This window comes from Oenanthe melanoleuca, chromosome 25, assembly GCF_029582105.1.
Source record: "Oenanthe melanoleuca isolate GR-GAL-2019-014 chromosome 25, OMel1.0, whole genome shotgun sequence".
In the NCBI taxonomy this organism is placed as follows: domain Eukaryota; kingdom Metazoa; phylum Chordata; class Aves; order Passeriformes; family Muscicapidae; genus Oenanthe; species Oenanthe melanoleuca.
This window is the reverse complement of record NC_079358.1, coordinates 4,064,824-4,080,957: the sequence shown is the minus strand read 5'-3', so window position 1 is coordinate 4,080,957 and position 16,134 is coordinate 4,064,824. Positions and strand designations below refer to the sequence as shown.

General features: G+C 44.8%; 1 protein-coding gene and 1 long non-coding RNA gene across 2 annotated transcripts; one reads left to right on the top strand and one right to left on the bottom strand.

Annotated features, from left to right (window-relative positions):
• Window positions 1–669: 669 nt before the first annotated feature.
• IER3 (immediate early response 3) lies at window positions 670–5,181 on the bottom strand. Its single transcript, XM_056510380.1, has 2 exons — window positions 4,986–5,181; window positions 670–970 (listed from the first exon to the last, which is right to left on the bottom strand). The coding sequence occupies exons 1-2, from the start codon at window positions 5,172–5,174 to the stop codon at window positions 683–685; spliced, it is 477 nt and encodes a 158-aa protein (XP_056366355.1). The 5' UTR covers window positions 5,175–5,181; the 3' UTR covers window positions 670–682.
• A 4,994-nt stretch (window positions 5,182–10,175) lies between these two features.
• Window positions 10,176–11,104, top strand: LOC130262966 (uncharacterized). The gene is made up of 4 exons (XR_008842211.1): window positions 10,176–10,586; window positions 10,665–10,742; window positions 10,804–10,825; window positions 11,014–11,104. It is a non-coding gene; the product is annotated as an uncharacterized LOC130262966 (long non-coding RNA).
• Window positions 11,105–16,134: the final 5,030 nt, after the last annotated feature.

Here is a 16,134-nt window from a genome sequence, read left to right as displayed (position 1 = left end):
AGTGCTCCCAGTTCCCAACTGGGACTGGTCCCACTTTTAACCAGTCAACCTTGGGGGCTAATTAATGAGCTGCTCATTAATTAGGAGGAAATTAACCAGCTAATTAGAGGGTAATTAACCAGCTAATTAATTAGGGAATGGAAAATTCCTGTTCAATCCATGGCTCTGCCCATTCCCAGTCCTCCCAGTGCCAAACTGGGATCCTCCAACTCAGGTTTGTTCTTATCACAACTGGGCGCTAATTAACGAGCTGCTCATTAATTAGGAGGTAATTAACCAGCTAATTAGGGGGTAATTAACCAGCTAATTAATTAGGGAATGGAAAATTCCTGTTCAATCCATGGCTCTGCCCATTCCCAGTCCTCCCAGTGCCAAACTGGGATCCTCCAACTCAGGTTTGTTCTTATCACAACTGGGCGCTAATTAATGAGCTGCTTATTAATTAGGAGGAAATTAACCAGCTAATTAGGGGGTAATTAACCAGCTAATTAATTAGGGAATGGAAAATTCCTGTTCAATCCATGGCTCTGCCCATTCCCAGTCCTCCCAGTGCCAAACTGGGAATCGTCATCAGCGTCTTCCTCCAGCTCTTCGCCCTTAATTAACGAGCTCGTTAATTAATCCAGGAGGGTTTTGCCAGTGCTGGCTGCAGGATTTTGGGGTGGGGGAGGGGGGGGGTCCCTCAGCTCGTCCTGGCGCCCCCAGGTGGTGACAAAGGGGGTGACACCCACAGCGAGGGACAGGAGCCACCCGCGGTTCCGTTGGTCACCCCGGCGTTCCCGGCTGGAATCTGGGGCTCCTCTGGAACTGGGGGTGTCCCCACCGTTGTCCTTGTCCCCAAATTTGTCCCCAAAACGCCGTCACCGGCGTCTCCCGGCGCGTTGTAGATTTGGGTTCCCACCACGGCCAAAAGGAGGAGCAGGAGGCGTTTGGCGGCGCTGGGTTCTTCTGAGGGGAGGGGGCGACGCACCTGAAGGGTTAAAAAAAAAAAGGGGGAGGGGTCAGGGATCGTCAGGAATTTTGGGAATTCTGGAAAAAATTCCAGGTGGGAAAAGTGTCCTGAGGTGGGATTAGACAGGGGTGAACGGTGGGTTGAGGAACCCATCCAAGGCTGACCCTGGCAGACCCTGCTTAGCTTCGCAACAGGATTGGGAGAATTAACCCTACCTAGGAAAATAATTCACATTTTGGGGTGAGTAATTCCCACTCTGGGATAAAATTTCCTCTCTGTTTTGATGAATAAATCCATTTATTTGGGGAGAAAAAATCCCTTTTTGGGGTAAATATTCTCCTAGTTGGGTCAGGGAACCCATCCAGGGGGTGACCCTGGCGGTCCCTGCTTAGCTTCACAAAAGGCTTGGGGGAATTAACCCTGTCTAGGAAAATAATTCACATTTTTGGAGTAAATAATTCCCACTCTGGGATAAAGTTCCCTCTGTTTTTAGAGAAATAAATCCCAAACAGGGGCTTTTTTGGGGAAAAAAGGAGCTTTTTGGGGGAAAATATTCCACTAGTCAGTTTAGGGAACCCATCCAAGGGGTGACCCTGGCGGACTCTGCTTAGCTTCGCAACAGGATTGGAGGAATTACCCCACCATGGGAAAATAATTCCATTTTGGGGCAAATAAATCCCACTCTGGGATAAAGTTCCCTCTGGTTTTAGACAAATAAATCACAATCAGGGGATTTTTTTGGGGAAAAAAGGAGCTTTTTGGGGGAAAATATTCCACTAGTCAGTTTGGGGAACCCATCCAAGGATTGACCCTGATGGACCCTGCTTAGCTTCACAAAAAGGGTTGGGGTTATTAACCCTTCCTAGGAAAATAATTCACATTTTTGGGTAAGTAATTCCCACTCTGGGATAAAATTCCCTCCGTTTTTGGGTAAATAAATCCCAATCAGGGGATTTTTTTGGGGAAAAAAGGAGCTTTTTGGGGTAAAGATTCTACTAGTCAGTTTAGGGGACCCATCCAAGGGGTGACCCTGGTGGACCCTGCTTAGCTTCACAACAAGATTGGGAGAATTAACCCTGCCTAGGAAAATAATTCACATTTTGGGGTAAGTAATTCCCACTCTGGGATAAAATTTCCTCTCTGTTTTGATAAATAAATCCATTTATTTGGGGAGAAAAAAATCCCTTTTTGGGGTAAATATTTTCCTAGTTGGGTCAGGGAACCCATCCAGGGGGTGACCCTGGTGGACCCTGCTTAGCTTCACAAAAGGGCTGGGGGAATTAACCCTGTCTAGGAAAATAATTCACATTTTGGGGTAAATAATTCCCACTCTGGGATAAAGTTCCCTCTGGTTTTAGATAAATAAATCCCAATCAGGGGATTTTTTGGGGAAAAAAGGAGCTTTTTGGGGTAAATATTCTACTAGTGAGTATGGGGAACCCATCCAAGGGGTGACCCTGGTGGATCCTGCTTAGCTTCCAAAAAGGGTTGGGGGAATTAAGCCTGCCTAGGAAAATAATTCAATAATTCCATTTTGGGGCAAATAAGTCCCATTTTGGGGTAAATAATTCCCAATCTGGGACAAAAAAAAAAAACATTTTGCAGGGGGGAAAAATTCCTTCTTGGAGAAAAAAGCCCCTTTTTGGACAGGTTGGGGAACCCATCCAAGGGGTGACCCTGATGGACCCTGCTTAGCTTCACAATAGGATTGGGAGACTTAACCCTGCCTAGGAAAATAATTCACATTTTGGGGTAAGTAATTCCCACTCTGAGATAAAATTCCCTCTATTTTTGGGTAAATAAATCCCAATCAGGGGATTTTTTGGGGAAAAAAGGAGCTTTTTGAGGTAAATATTCCACTAGTCAGTTTGGGGAACCCATCCAAGGATTGACCCTGATGGACCCTGCTTAGCTTCACAACAGGATTGGGAGAATTAACCCTGCCTAGGAAAATAATTCACATTTTGGGGTAAGTAATTCCCACTCTGGGATAAAATTTCCTCTTTTTTTTTGATAAATAAATCGATTTATTTGGGGAGAAAAAGTCCCTTTTTGGGGTAAATATTTTCCTAGTTGGGTCAGGGAACCCATCCAGGGGGTGACCCTGGTAGACCCTGCTTAGCTTCACAAAATGGTCGTGTGAATTAACACTGCCTAGGAAAAAAATTTATAATTTGAGATAAATAATTCCCACTGTAGGATAAAATTCTCTCGATTTTTGGATTTAAAAATCCCAATCAGGGGATTTTTGGGGAAAAAAACGTCCCTTTTTGGGGTAAATATTCCCTTAGTGAGGTTGGGGAAACCATCCAAGGATTGACCCTGGCTGACCCTGCTTAGCTTCGCAACAGGATTGGGGGAATTACCCCACCATGGGAAAATAATTCCATTTTGGGGCAAATAAATCCCACTCTGGGATAAAGTTCCCTCTGTTTTTACATAAATAAATCCCAAACAGGGGATTTTTTGGGGAAAAAAGGAGCTTTTTGGGGTAAATATTCTACTAGTGAGTATGGGGAACCCATCCAAGGCGTAACCCTGGTGGATCCTGCTTAGCTTCCAAAAAGGGTTGGGGGAATTAAGCCTGCCTAGGAAAATAATTCAATAATTCCATTTTGGGGCAAATAAGTCCCATTTTGGGGTAAATAATTCCCACCCTGGGGCAAAAAAAACCCAACATTTTGGGGGGGGGGGGGGGGGGGGGGAAATTCCTTCTTGGAGAAAAAGGCCCCTTTTTGGACATGTTGGGGAACCCATCCAAGGGGTGACCCTGGCGGACCCTGCTTAGCTTCATAAAAAGAATTGGGGGAATTACCCCTCTTAGGAAAATAATTCCAATTTTGGGGCAAATAAATCCCAATCTGGGATAAAGTTCTCTCTGTTTTTAGATAAATAAATCCCGAACAGGGGATATTTTGGTGAAAAAAAGGAGCTTTTTGGGGGAAAATATTCCACTAGTCAGTTTGGGGAACCCATCCAAGGATTGACCCTGATGGACCCTGCTTAGCTTCACAACAGGATTGGGAGAATTAACCCTGCCTAGGAAAATAATTCACATTTTGGGGTAAGTAATTCCCACTCTGGGATAAAATTCCCTCTATTTTTGGGTAAATAAATCCCAATCGGGATTTTTTGGGGAAAAAAGGAGCTTTTTGGGGTAAATATTCCACTAGTCCGTTTGGGGAACCCATCCAAGGGGTGACCGTGGCGGACCCTGCTTAGCTTCCCAAAGGGATTTGGGTGATTTAACCCCCCAAAGGGAAAATAATTCACAATTTGGGGCTAATAAATCCCATTTTGGGGATAAAATTCCTTCATTCTGGGCAAATAAATCCCAGCCTGGAGCAAATACCTCAGCGGGGAGGGCCCCAAATCTTTGCCAGGAAGGGCTGAGTCAGAGCAGAGGGGGTGGAAGTGACTCAGTTCCTCCGGGAAATGAGGCCAGTTTGGGATTCCCGGCGGGGAATTCCAGGAATTTGGGATTTGGGATGGGTTTTTGGGGGGATTTAGAGGGGGTTTGGGGGGTATAGGAGGATTATGGAGGGGTGGACAGGGGGATTTGTGGGGAGTTTGGGGGGATTTAGGGCGAGTTGGGGAAGTTTAGGGCGACTTTGGGGGATTTAGAGCGAGTTTGGGGAAGTCTAGGGTGAGTTTCGGGAGATTTAGGGTGAATTTGGGAAATTTAGGATGAGTTTGGGGGGGTTAGGACGAGTTTGGGGGGGGTTAGGACGAATTTAAGGAAGTTTAGGACGAGTTTGGGGAGGTTTAGGGTGAGTTTGTGAAGTTTAGGACGAGTTTGGGAAGTTTAGGGCGAATTTGGGAAAGTTTAAGGAGGTTCAGGGCAAATTTAAGGGGGCTCGGGGCCATTTTCAGATGGATCGGGGCGAGTTTGGGGCGAATTTTCGAAATTTCGGGCAACTTGTCGAAGTTCAGGGGGGTTTAGTGAAGATCAGGGTGACCCAAACGACCCCAAAAAAAATCCAAATTCAGGGTAAACCCCCCCAAAAAAACCCAAAAATTCTTCTATACTCACAGCGGGCGGATAAAGAACGCGGCGATGCCGAGGTCGCCGAGGCCGAGAGGGGCCGCGGGGCGCTGGGGGGGGTTCGAAGGTGAAGTGACGAGGTGGAGACGGTGCCACCCCTTTGGGGACACCCTCGGGATGTCCCCAACATCGGCCCGGACACGTGGCGGTGGCGGCGACAGCGGCCACCATGGACATGGCGACAGGAAATGGCGGGATTCGAACCCGCGGCCTCAGGGTTATAAAGGGAAAGCGAGGCCACGCCCACGGAGCGATTTGATTGGTGGAGATCAAAAGGGGGCGTGGCTTGACGCGAAGCCACGCCCACATCCTGAATCACGGGAGGGAATTTTGCGTCATTCATGGGCGGGGGAAAACAGGGAATTTTTTGGAGGGGAAAGCGGGAAAACCCCAAAAAAATGGGAATTTTTTTTGGGGGAAAAATGGGAAATTCTGGAGGAAAAAAATTTGGAATTTTAGGGGAAAAACCTGGGGAATTTTGGGGGGAAAAAAGGGAATTTTTGGGAAGGAAATGGGGATTTTTGAGGGAAAAAAATTGGAGGTTTGGAGAAGAAAACCGGGAATTTTTTGAGGGGGAAAGAGGGAATTTAGGGAGGAAAAAATCGAGAATTTTTGAGGAATGTTTGGGGTGACAAGTGGAATTTTTAGGGTGAAAATCTGGGAGCATTAGGAGGGAAAAACTGGGGAATTTTGCGAAAAAATATGAGAATTTTTGGAGGGGGAAATCTGGGAATTTTTAGGGGGAAAAGAGGGAATTTTGGGGAAAATTTGGGAAATTTTTTGGGGGAAAAAAAGGAATTTTTGGGACGGTGCCACACTGAGGAATCGGCGGGATTCGAACCCGCGGCCTCGGGGTTCTCAAGGGGAACGAGGCCACGCCCCCTCATTTGGATATTTGGGAATTTCCAAATTCTGAATCACGGGAGGGAATTTTGCGTCATTCCCGTAAAAAAAAAATTTGGGATGGGCGGGGGAAAACCGGGAATTTTTGGGGGGGGAAATGGGAAATTCCGGGGGAAAAAAATCGGATTTTTTTGGGGGAAAATGGGAAAATTTTGGGTAAAAACTGGAATTTTTTGGGGGAAAAAATGGGAATTTTTAGGGGGAAAAATGGGGATTTTGAGGGGAAAATGGGAAATTCTAGGGGAAAAATATCGGATTTTTTTTGGGGAAAATGGGAAATTTTTGGGTAAAAAAATGGAATTTTTGGGGGAAAAAATGGGAATTTTTAGGGGGAAAAATGGGGATTTTTGAGGGGAAAATGGGAAATTCTAGAGGGAAAAAATTTGGAGTTTTGGGGGAAAATCTGGGGAATTTTTTTTTGGGAAAATGGGAATTTTTAGGGGGGGGAAATGGGAATTTTTGGGGGGAAATGAGAATTTTTGGGTAAAAAAATGGAATTTTTTGGGAATTAAATGGGAATTTTTAGGGGAAAAATGGGAGTTTTTGGAGAGGAAAACCGGGAATTTTTTTGGGGGGAAAATGGGAATTTTTTCAGGGAATGTTTGGGGTGAAAAGTGGAATTTTTGGGTGAAAATCTGGGAGTTTTAGGGGGGAGAAAATTGTGGAATTTTGTGGAAAAAAATGGGAATTTTTAGGGGAAAAAAATGGGAATTTTGGGGGGAAAATCTGAGAATTTTGAGGAGCAAAACTGGGATTTTTTTTTTTTGGAAAAAAACTGAAATTCTGGGGGAAAAATGGGAATTTTTTGGAGAAAAACTGGATTTTTTTTGTGGGGGAAAAGGCAATTTTAGGGGGGAGAAAGGGAATTTTAGGGGAAAAATGGGAAATTTTTGGGAGGGGAAAAAGGGAATTTTTTGGGAATAATAAAAAGGAATTTTTTGGGAAAAAATTCCCAACCCCCCTGGGGAGGAGCACCCAGTGATCCCAGTTGAATAAAGAAATTAATTTCAATTTATTTAAATGTGAATCTTTATTAAAATTTAATTAAAGAAGAGAAAAATTAGAAAAAGACTCAAAAAAACAAAAAAAAAAAAAAAAGAAAAAAAAAAAAAAAAAAAAAAAAGGAAAAATAAAACACCCAAAAAAGGAAAAATAAAAATTAAAAAAAAAAGCAAAAAAAAAGGTTAAAAAAAAACTTTTAAAAATCTCCAAAAATTAATAAATAAAAAGCCCCAAAAAGATCCAAAAATCTTTTAAAAATTTCCCAAAAAAAACCCCAAAAATTCCCAAAATTTTCCTGTTTTGGCTCCAAATTTTGTCCCTCGGTGGCCTCAAGCTGCAGGAGGTGAAAAAAAAATCAGAAATTCTGAAAATTATCCCAAAATTCCCCAAATTCCCAAATTTTAATGCCCAAAATCCCCCAAATTTTCATTCCCAAATTCCCAAATTTTTCATCCCAAAAATTCCCCAAATTTTTAATCCCCAAACCCCCCAAATTCCCCTAAAAATCCTTAAAATTCCCAAATTTTCATCCCAAAAATTCTCAAATTTTCATCCCCAAAATCTCAAATTTTTACCCCAAAACACCCAAAATTTCCATAAAAATCCCCAAAATTCCCAAATTTTCATCCCCAAATTCCCAAAATTTTCATTCCAAAATCCCCAAAATTCCTCTAAAAATCCCCAAAATTCCCAAATTTTCATCCTCAAATTTCCCTAAAAATTCCCAAATTTTCATCCCCAAAATTCCTCTAAAAATCCCCAAAATTCCCAAATTTTCATCCCCAAATTTCCCTAAAAATTCCCAAATTTTCATCCCCAAATTTCCCTAAAAATTCCCAAATTTTCATTCCCAAAATTCCTCTAAAAATCCCCAAAATTCCCAAATTTTCATCCCCAAATTTCCCTAAAAATTCCCAAATTTTCATCCCCAAAATTCCTCTAAAAATCCCCAAAATTCCCAAATTTTCATCCCCAAATTTCCCTAAAAATTCCCAAATTTTCATCCCCAAAATTCCTCTAAAAATCCCCAAAATTCCCAAATTTTCATCCCCAAATTCCCAAAATTTTTATCCCCAAATTTCCCTAAAAATTCCCAAATTTTCACCCCCAAAACCCCCAAAAATCCCAAATTTCCACCCCAAATTCCCAAATTTCCTGTCGGGCTCCGTTCCCGGGGTCGTTCCCGTCGGAATTTCGGGAATTTCCCCAAATTTTGGGATTTGGCCCCAAATTTTCTGCCTCCGGTTCTTACGTGGAGGGGCCACCAGAGACCCTCACGCCTTTGTGGGAGGAATTCCCAAAAAAAAAATCCGGGAATTTTGGGAATTTGGGGCTCCAGGGGGGTTTCCCCCAAATTCCAAATTTTTTTCCCCAAAATTCCAAGATTTTTCCCTAAAATTTTCGGTTTTTTCCCCTAAAATTTTCACATTTTTTTCCCCAAAATTCCAAGATTTTTCCCCAAAATTTTCTTTTTTTCTCTAAAATTTTCACGTTTTTTTCCCCAAAATTTCCATGTTTTTTATCCCAAAATCCCAAAGTTTTTTCCCCAAAATTCCAGGAATTTTATCCCAAAATTACAGATTTTTTTCCCCAAAATTTCAGGAATTTTACCCCAAGAATTCCAAGATTTTTCCCAAAATTCTCGGGATTTTTTTCCCAAAATTCCAAGATTTTTTTCCCAAAATTTCAGGGTTTTCCCCCTAATTTTTCAGGATTTTTATCCCAAAACTACAGGATTTTTCAAAAAAAATTCCAGGATTTTATCCCAAAAATTCCAGGATTTTATCCCAAAAATTCCAAGATTTTTTACCCAAAATTTTCAGGTTTTTTTCCCCAAAATTTTCATATTTTTTATCCCAAACTCCCAAAGTTTTCTACCCAAAATTCCAGGATTTTTTCCCAAAATTCCAATATTTTTCCCCAAAATTCCAAGATTTTTCCCCCAAATTTTGATTTTTTTTCCCTAAAATTTTCACGTCTTTTTCCCCATAATTTTCATGTTTTTTATCCCAAAATTCTAAGATTTTTATCCAAAAAATTCCAGGATTTTTTCCCAAAATTCCAAGACTTTTATCCCAAAAATTCCAGAATTTTTACCCAAAAAAATCCAGCGTTTTTTCCCCAAAATTCCAAGATTTTTTCCCAAAATTCTTAGGATTTTTTGCCCAAAATTCCAGGATTTTTCCCCCAAATTCTGTTTTTTCACCCAAAATTCCAAGATTCTTACCCAAAATTTCAGGTTTTCCCCCTAATTTTTCAATATTTTTATCCCAAAAATTCCAGGATTTTTTCCCCAAAATTCCAAGATTTTTACCCAAAAATTCCAAGATTTTTATGTCAAAATTTTCAGGTTTTTTACCCAAATTTTTCATGTTTTTCATCCCAAAATCCCAAAGTTTTTTTATCCCAAAATTCCAGCATTTTTTTCTAAAAATTCCAAGATTTTTACCCAAAAAATTCCAGGATTTCTACCCCAAAATTCCAGATTTTTTTTCCCCAAAATTCCAAGATTTCACCCCAAAATCCCAAGGTTTTTTTATCCCAAAATTCCAGGATTTTTACCCTAGACTCAAGGATTTTTTCCCAAAAATTCCAAGATTTTTCCCCAAAAATTCCAGGATTTTCCCCCAAAATTCCAAGATTTTTACCCAAAATTTCAGGTTTTTTCCCCTAAATTTTCAGGATTTTTATCCCAAAATTCAAGGATTTTTTTCCCAAAATCCCAGGATTTTTCCCCCAAAATTCCAGGATTTTTACCTGAAATTCCAGAATTTTTTCCCAAAAATTTCAGATTTTTTTTCCCAAAATCCCAGATTTTTTTTTTCCCAAAATCCCGTTTTTTCCCCCCAAAATTCCAGGATTTTCTCTCCTTACCTGGGCTCTGATCTGGGAACTTCATCCACAGGAATTTGGGATTTTCCATAGGAAATTTGGGATTTTCCATAAGAGAATTAAGATTTTCTATAGGGGAATTTGGGATTTTCCATAGGGGAATTTCCATAAGGGAATTTGGGATTTTCCATTAAAATTTGGGATTTTCTATAGGGGATTTTCCATAGGGGAATTTGGGATCCCCTATAGGAAATCTGGAATTTTCCATAGGGGGATTTAGGATCCCCTATAGGAAATTTGGGATTTTCCATAGGGGGATTTGGGATCCCCTATAGGAAATTTGGGATTTTCCATAGGGGGATTTGGGATCCCCAAACCAGCTCTCCAGAGGTTCCCATCCCCTATAGGATGTGTAGATTTAAGCTGCCATCCCCTATAGATATTTAAGGTTCCCCTATAGAATATATAGATCCCCCTATAGGATGTTTTGGGTTCCCCTATAGGATCTATAGGTTCTTATCCCCTATAGGATGTGTAGGGGCCGGCGTGTGCCGGGGCTCTATAGGCTCCCCTATAGGATCTATAGGTGTGTAGGGGCCGGCGTGTGCCGGGGCTCTATAGGCTCCCCTATAGGATCTATAGGCTCCCCTGTAGGATCTATAGGTGTGTAGGGGCCGGCGTGTGCCGGGGCTCTATAGGCTCCCCTATAGGATCTATAGGCTCCCCTATAGGATCTATAGGTGTGTAGGGGCCGGCGTGTGCCGGGGCTCTATAGGCTCCCCTATAGGATCTATAGGTGTGTAGGGGCCGGCGTGTGCCGGGGCTCTATAGGCTCCCCTATAGGATCTATAGGTGTGTAGGGGCCGGCGTGTGCCGGCCCCTATAGGATCTATAGGTGTGTAGGGGCCGGCGTGTGCCGGGGCTCTATAGGCTCCCCTATAGGATCTATAGGGTGTGTAGGGGCCGGCGTGTGCCGGGGCTCTATAGGCTCCCCTGTAGGATCTATAGGTTCCCATCCCCTATAGGATCTATAGGTGTGTAGGGGCCGGCGTGTGCCGGGGCTCTATAGGCTCCCCTATAGGATCTATAGGGTGTGTAGGGGCCGGCGTGTGCCGGGCTCTATAGGCTCCCCTGTAGGATCTATAGGCTCCCCTATAGGATCTATAGGTGTGTAGGGGCCGGCGTGTGCCGGGGCTCTATAGGCTCCCCTATAGGATCTATAGGTGTGTAGGGGCCGGCGTGTGCCGGGGCTCTATAGGCTCCCCTATAGGATCTATAGGTGTGTAGGGGCCGGCGTGTGCCGGGGCTCTATAGGCTCCCCGGCCGTAGGTGACCCCGGCCTTGCTGTGGCCTCGGCCCCGGGGGCGGCGCACGGGACAGCGCCCCCCGCTGGGGGACAGGGCCTGGGATCCCCTATGGATCACCTATGGATCCCCCATAGATTACCTATGGAACCCCATGGATCCCCTATGGAACCCCATGGATCCCCATGGATCCCCTATGGAACCCCATGGATCCCCTATGGATCCCCTATGGAACCCCATGGATCCCCTATGGAACCCCATGGATCCCCTATGGATCCCCTATGGAACCCCATGGATCCCCTATGGATCCCCCATGGATCCCCCATGGATCCCCTATGGAACCCCATGGATCCCCCATGGATCCCCTATGGAACCCCATGGATCCCCTATGGATCCCCATGGATCCCCTATGGAACCCCCATAGATCACCTATGGATCCCCTATGGAACCCCATAGATCCCCTATGGATCCCCCATAGATCACCTATGGATTCCCCCAAAGAATCCCCACAGATCTCCTATGGAATCCCACAGTGCCCTATGGAATCCCCCCCATGGAATCCCCTATGGATCCCCCACAGAATCCCCTATAGATCAGCCATGGATTGCCCATAGATCCCCCCCATGGAATCCCCACAGAACCCTATGGATCCTCCCATGGAATCCCCTATGGATCCCCACAGATCCCTTATGGATCCCCCCACAGATCCCCTATGGAATCCCCAAGGGATCACCCACAGATCCCCTTATGGATCCCCCCACAGATCCCCTATGGAATCCCCAAGGGATCACCCACAGAATCCCCACAGATCCCCTATGGATCTGCTATAGATCCCCTATGGAATCCCCTATAGATCACCAATGGAATCCCCACAGATCCCCTATAGATCTCCAAGAGAATCCCCACAGACCCCCTATGGATCCCCACAGACCCCCTATGGATCCCCACCAATCTCCTATGGATCCCCCATGGAATCCCCTATAGATCACCAATGGAATCCCCATAATCCCCTATAGATCTCCAAGAGAATCCCCATAGATCACCCTTGGATCCCCCATAGATCCCCTATGGATTCCCCCATGGAATCCCCCATGGAATCCCCTATAGAATCCCACAGACCACCCTCCAAAAACAGCCACAGAGACCCCCCCCAGAGCAGCACCTATAGAGCCCCTATAGAGCCCCAATGTCCCCAAATCCCCCCAAATGTCACCAAACCCACCCTAGAGATTCCAGAAACCCCCCTATAGGTCCCATATAGGGCCCCCAAATCCCCTATAGATTCCATAACCCCCCCAGACCCCAATATAGGTCCCTTATAGGGCCCCCAAATCCCCTATAGATCCCATAAACCCCCTATAGGTCCCAGATAGGGCCCCCAAATCCCCTATAGATTCCATAAACCCCCCCAGACCCCAATATAGGTCCCATATAGGGCCCCCAAATCCCCTATAGATCCCATAAACCCCCTATAGGTCCCAGATAGGGCCCACAAATCCCCTATAGATTCCATAAACCCCCTATAGGTCCCAGATAGGGGCCCCAAATCCCCTATAGATTCCATAAACCCCCCCAGATCCCAATATAGGTCCCATATAGGACCCCCAAACCCCCCCAAATGTCACCAGGACCCCCCTACAGAACCCCCAAACCACCCTATAGATCCCATAAAACCCCTCACAGGTCCCATATAGGGCCCACAAACCCCCCCAAATGTCACCAGAACCCCCCTATAGATTCCATAAACCCCCCAGACCCCAACATAGGTCCCATATAGGACCCCCCAAACCCCAATATAGAGCCCAGAATCCCCCCTATAGGTCCCATACAGGACCCCAAACCCCCCAAATGCCATCAGAACCCCCCCTATAGATTCCAGAAATCCCCCCAGAGCCCCCTACAGGTCCCATATAGGGCCCCCAAACCCCCCTATAGATTCCATAAACCCCTCCCATAAGTCCCATATAGGACCCCAAACCCCCCCAAATGCCATCAGAACCCCCCTATAGATCCCATAGGTCCCCAAACCCTCCCCAAAAGCGCCCATAGAGGGTTTTATACCTCCCCAAATGTCCCCTATAGGTCCCCAAACCCCCCCCAAAAAAGGCCCCTATAGGATCAATACCCCCCCCTCCAAAGTCCCCTATAGACCCCATAGATCCCATATAGAATAAACTCCCCCCCGTCCTCCCGTTATAGATAAAATACCATTTACCACACCCCCAAAAATCCCCTATAGCCCCCATATGTTCCGGATATCCCCAGAAACCACTCCGGATATTCCCCAAATTCCCCCCCCTATAGATCCCAACCTCCACCCTCCATAGATGCCACCCCCCCCCCCACCAAAAAAAAAAAATCCATAGGTTTCGGATATCCCCAGAAACCACTCCGGATAATCCCAATATCCCCCCCAAAATCCCCTATAGATCCCCTATAGATCCCGTAAGTCCCAAAAACCCTTTGAAACCCCCCTCAAATTTCCCCTATACCCCCTTAAACCCCTTAAACCCCCTCCGAACCCTTTTTAGAAACCCCCAGACCCATTTTAAACCCTGCAAACCCCCCCAAATCGCCCCTATAGAACCCCTATAGCCTCCATACGTCCCCTGCCCGCTCGCCCTCAGCCGCCTCTAACATGGCGGCCGCCACCTCCCCCTCACGGCAGCGAGGCCACGCCCCCTTTGCGGCGAGGCCGCTGATTGGCTGATTCTCCCCCAGCGACAGCGCTGATTGGCTGATTCACCCCAGCGACAGCTCTGATTGGTTAAAAAGGGCGGGAGGCGGGATTTAGTGCTGAGGGGAGCGGGCGTGGTTTTGGCGGGAAGAGGCGGAGAAAATGGCGGATGATTGACGTGCGGATTATAATTAGGGGCGGGGTTATGCAAATGAGGGGGGTGGGTTTGTTATTAGGAATAAGGCGGGAATTACCCCAAAAATTTGGGAATTTTCCCCAAAAAAATCCCAAATAAAGAAGGAATGGCGGAGAGCGATTAATAATTATTAATTGTGGGTGCAAATCTAAAAATTAGGGCGAAAATTAGTGGTAATAATCGCTAATTATTTGGGTAATAATGATTAATAATTGGGGAATAATGATTAATAATGGGAAATAATGATCAAAAATTGGGCAATAATTACTAATAATGGGGATATAAGTGGCTAATAATTGGGAAATAACCACTAATAATTGGGAAAGAAAGACTAATAATGGGGAAATAATGACTAATAATCATTAATAACTGGGGAATAAAAACTAATAATGGGGAAAGAGCGGCTAATAACTAGAAATAATGATAAATGATCAGGAAATAATTACTAATAATGGCTAATAATTGGGAAATATCCGTTAATTGTTGGGAAATAATCATTAAGAATCGCAATTAATTGGGAAATAGCCACTAATAATGGGGAAATAATTACTAATAATGGGGAAATTCTGACGAAATCGACCAAAAATCGGGAATTTCTCCCCAAAAAAATGGCCTGGAATTCGCCCCCTCCCCCCTCCCCCTTTCCAGCTGTTCTCCAAAAAAACAGCTGGAGGGAGGGGGAGGGGCGGGGGTGGCAGCTGCGGGGGTCACGTGACTTTCCCAGGGATTCCCAAATATTTTTAGGATCCGGCTCCGTGGGGGAGGGGGAGGGGCTGGAGCCCCAGAGAGGGGGGACCCCAAAACTTGGGAGTTTAGGGGGAAAAAAAAGTTCCAAAAATGGGAATTTTGGGGAAAAAAAGGTTCAAAAAAAGGGAAATTTGGGGGATAAAAAGGTCCCAAAAAATTAGAAATTTTAGGAAAAAAAGGTTCCAAAAATGGGGATTTTTTGGGGGGAAAAGTGTTCCAAAAATGAGGAATTTTGGGGAAAAGAGGATTTAAAAAATTGGGAATTTTACGAATAAAAGAATCCCAAAAATGGAAATTTTGGGGTGGAAAGAAAGGGGCAGGAAAGGGCTCAAAAATGGGAATTTTTGGTAATAAATAATCCCCAAAATGGGAATTTTTGAGGGAAAAAAAATCGGATGGAAGGACTCAAAAAATTAGGAATTTTTGGGGATGGAGAGGGTCCCAAAAAACGGAATTTTGGGGGAATATGTGAATAAAAAGGTCTCAAAATAAGAATTTTGGGGGATTCTGCCTCAAAAAAAAAAAAAAAAAAAAAAGCTTGAAAAATCCTCAAAAAAACAGGAATTTTTTTGAGTTCTGCCCCCCTTAAAAATCGGAATTTTTGGGATTTCCCTCCTCGTTATTTTTTTGGGGGTTTTTTTGGAAATTTTGGGATTTTTTGGGGGGGGAAATTTGGAGTCCTGGAGCCCCCCTGGAGCCCCCCCGCCGAGGAGGGAGGTCCCGGGAATTTTGGGATTTTGGGAGGATCCAGGGGGGGATTTGGGAGCGAGGAGAAGGAGCCGAGGAACCCGGTGGGGAAATTTGGGGGAAATTTGGGGGATTTTTGGGAATTCGGGGGAATTTTGGGAGGATTCGAGGGGATTTGGGGGAATTTCGGGGGATTTGGGGGGAGTTTGAGGGGATTTTTGGGGGGAATTTCGGGGGGAATTGAGGAGATTTTAGGGAATTTTGGGAATTCGAGGGGGAGTTTGGGGGGATTTGGAAAATTTTGGGGAATTTTGGGGGGAGTTGAGGGGATTTGGGAGAATTTTGGGGGGGATTCTGGGGAGGACTTTTTTGGGAATTTGGGGGGATTTTGGAAACAATTTTGGAGAATTTTAGGGAATTTTGGGGTTCTAGCTAATTTGGGGGGGTTTGAGGGAATTTTTGTGGGGATCTGGGGAAATTTGGGGAAATTTTGGGGGGAGTTTGGGGCTATTTTAGGGAATTTTGGGAGGGTTGAGGGGAGTGTGTGGGGATTTGGGGGAATTTTGGAGAGAATTTAGGGGGGAATTTTGGGAATTTGGGAGAATTCGGGGGAATTGGGGGAAGTTTGGGGAAATTTGGGATTTTGGGGGATTTTTTTTGGTGAATTTTGGGAATATTTGGGGCAGATTTTGTGGTTCTTAAGGGAATTCATGAATATTTATCTTTATGCAAATTAGGGGGTGGGGTCAGTGTGAGGCTCCGCCCCCTCTGCAGCTGCCAGAGTCTCGC

Coding starts and splice junctions, on each gene's coding strand:
- IER3 (XM_056510380.1), bottom strand. CDS start 5,174: ATGTCCATGGTGGCCGCTGTCGCCGCCACCGCCACGTGTCCGGGCCGA. Junction 971..4,985: donor GCGTTCTTTATCCGCCCGCT/GTGAGTATAGAA, acceptor TTAACCCTTCAG/GTGCGTCGCCCCCTCCCCTC.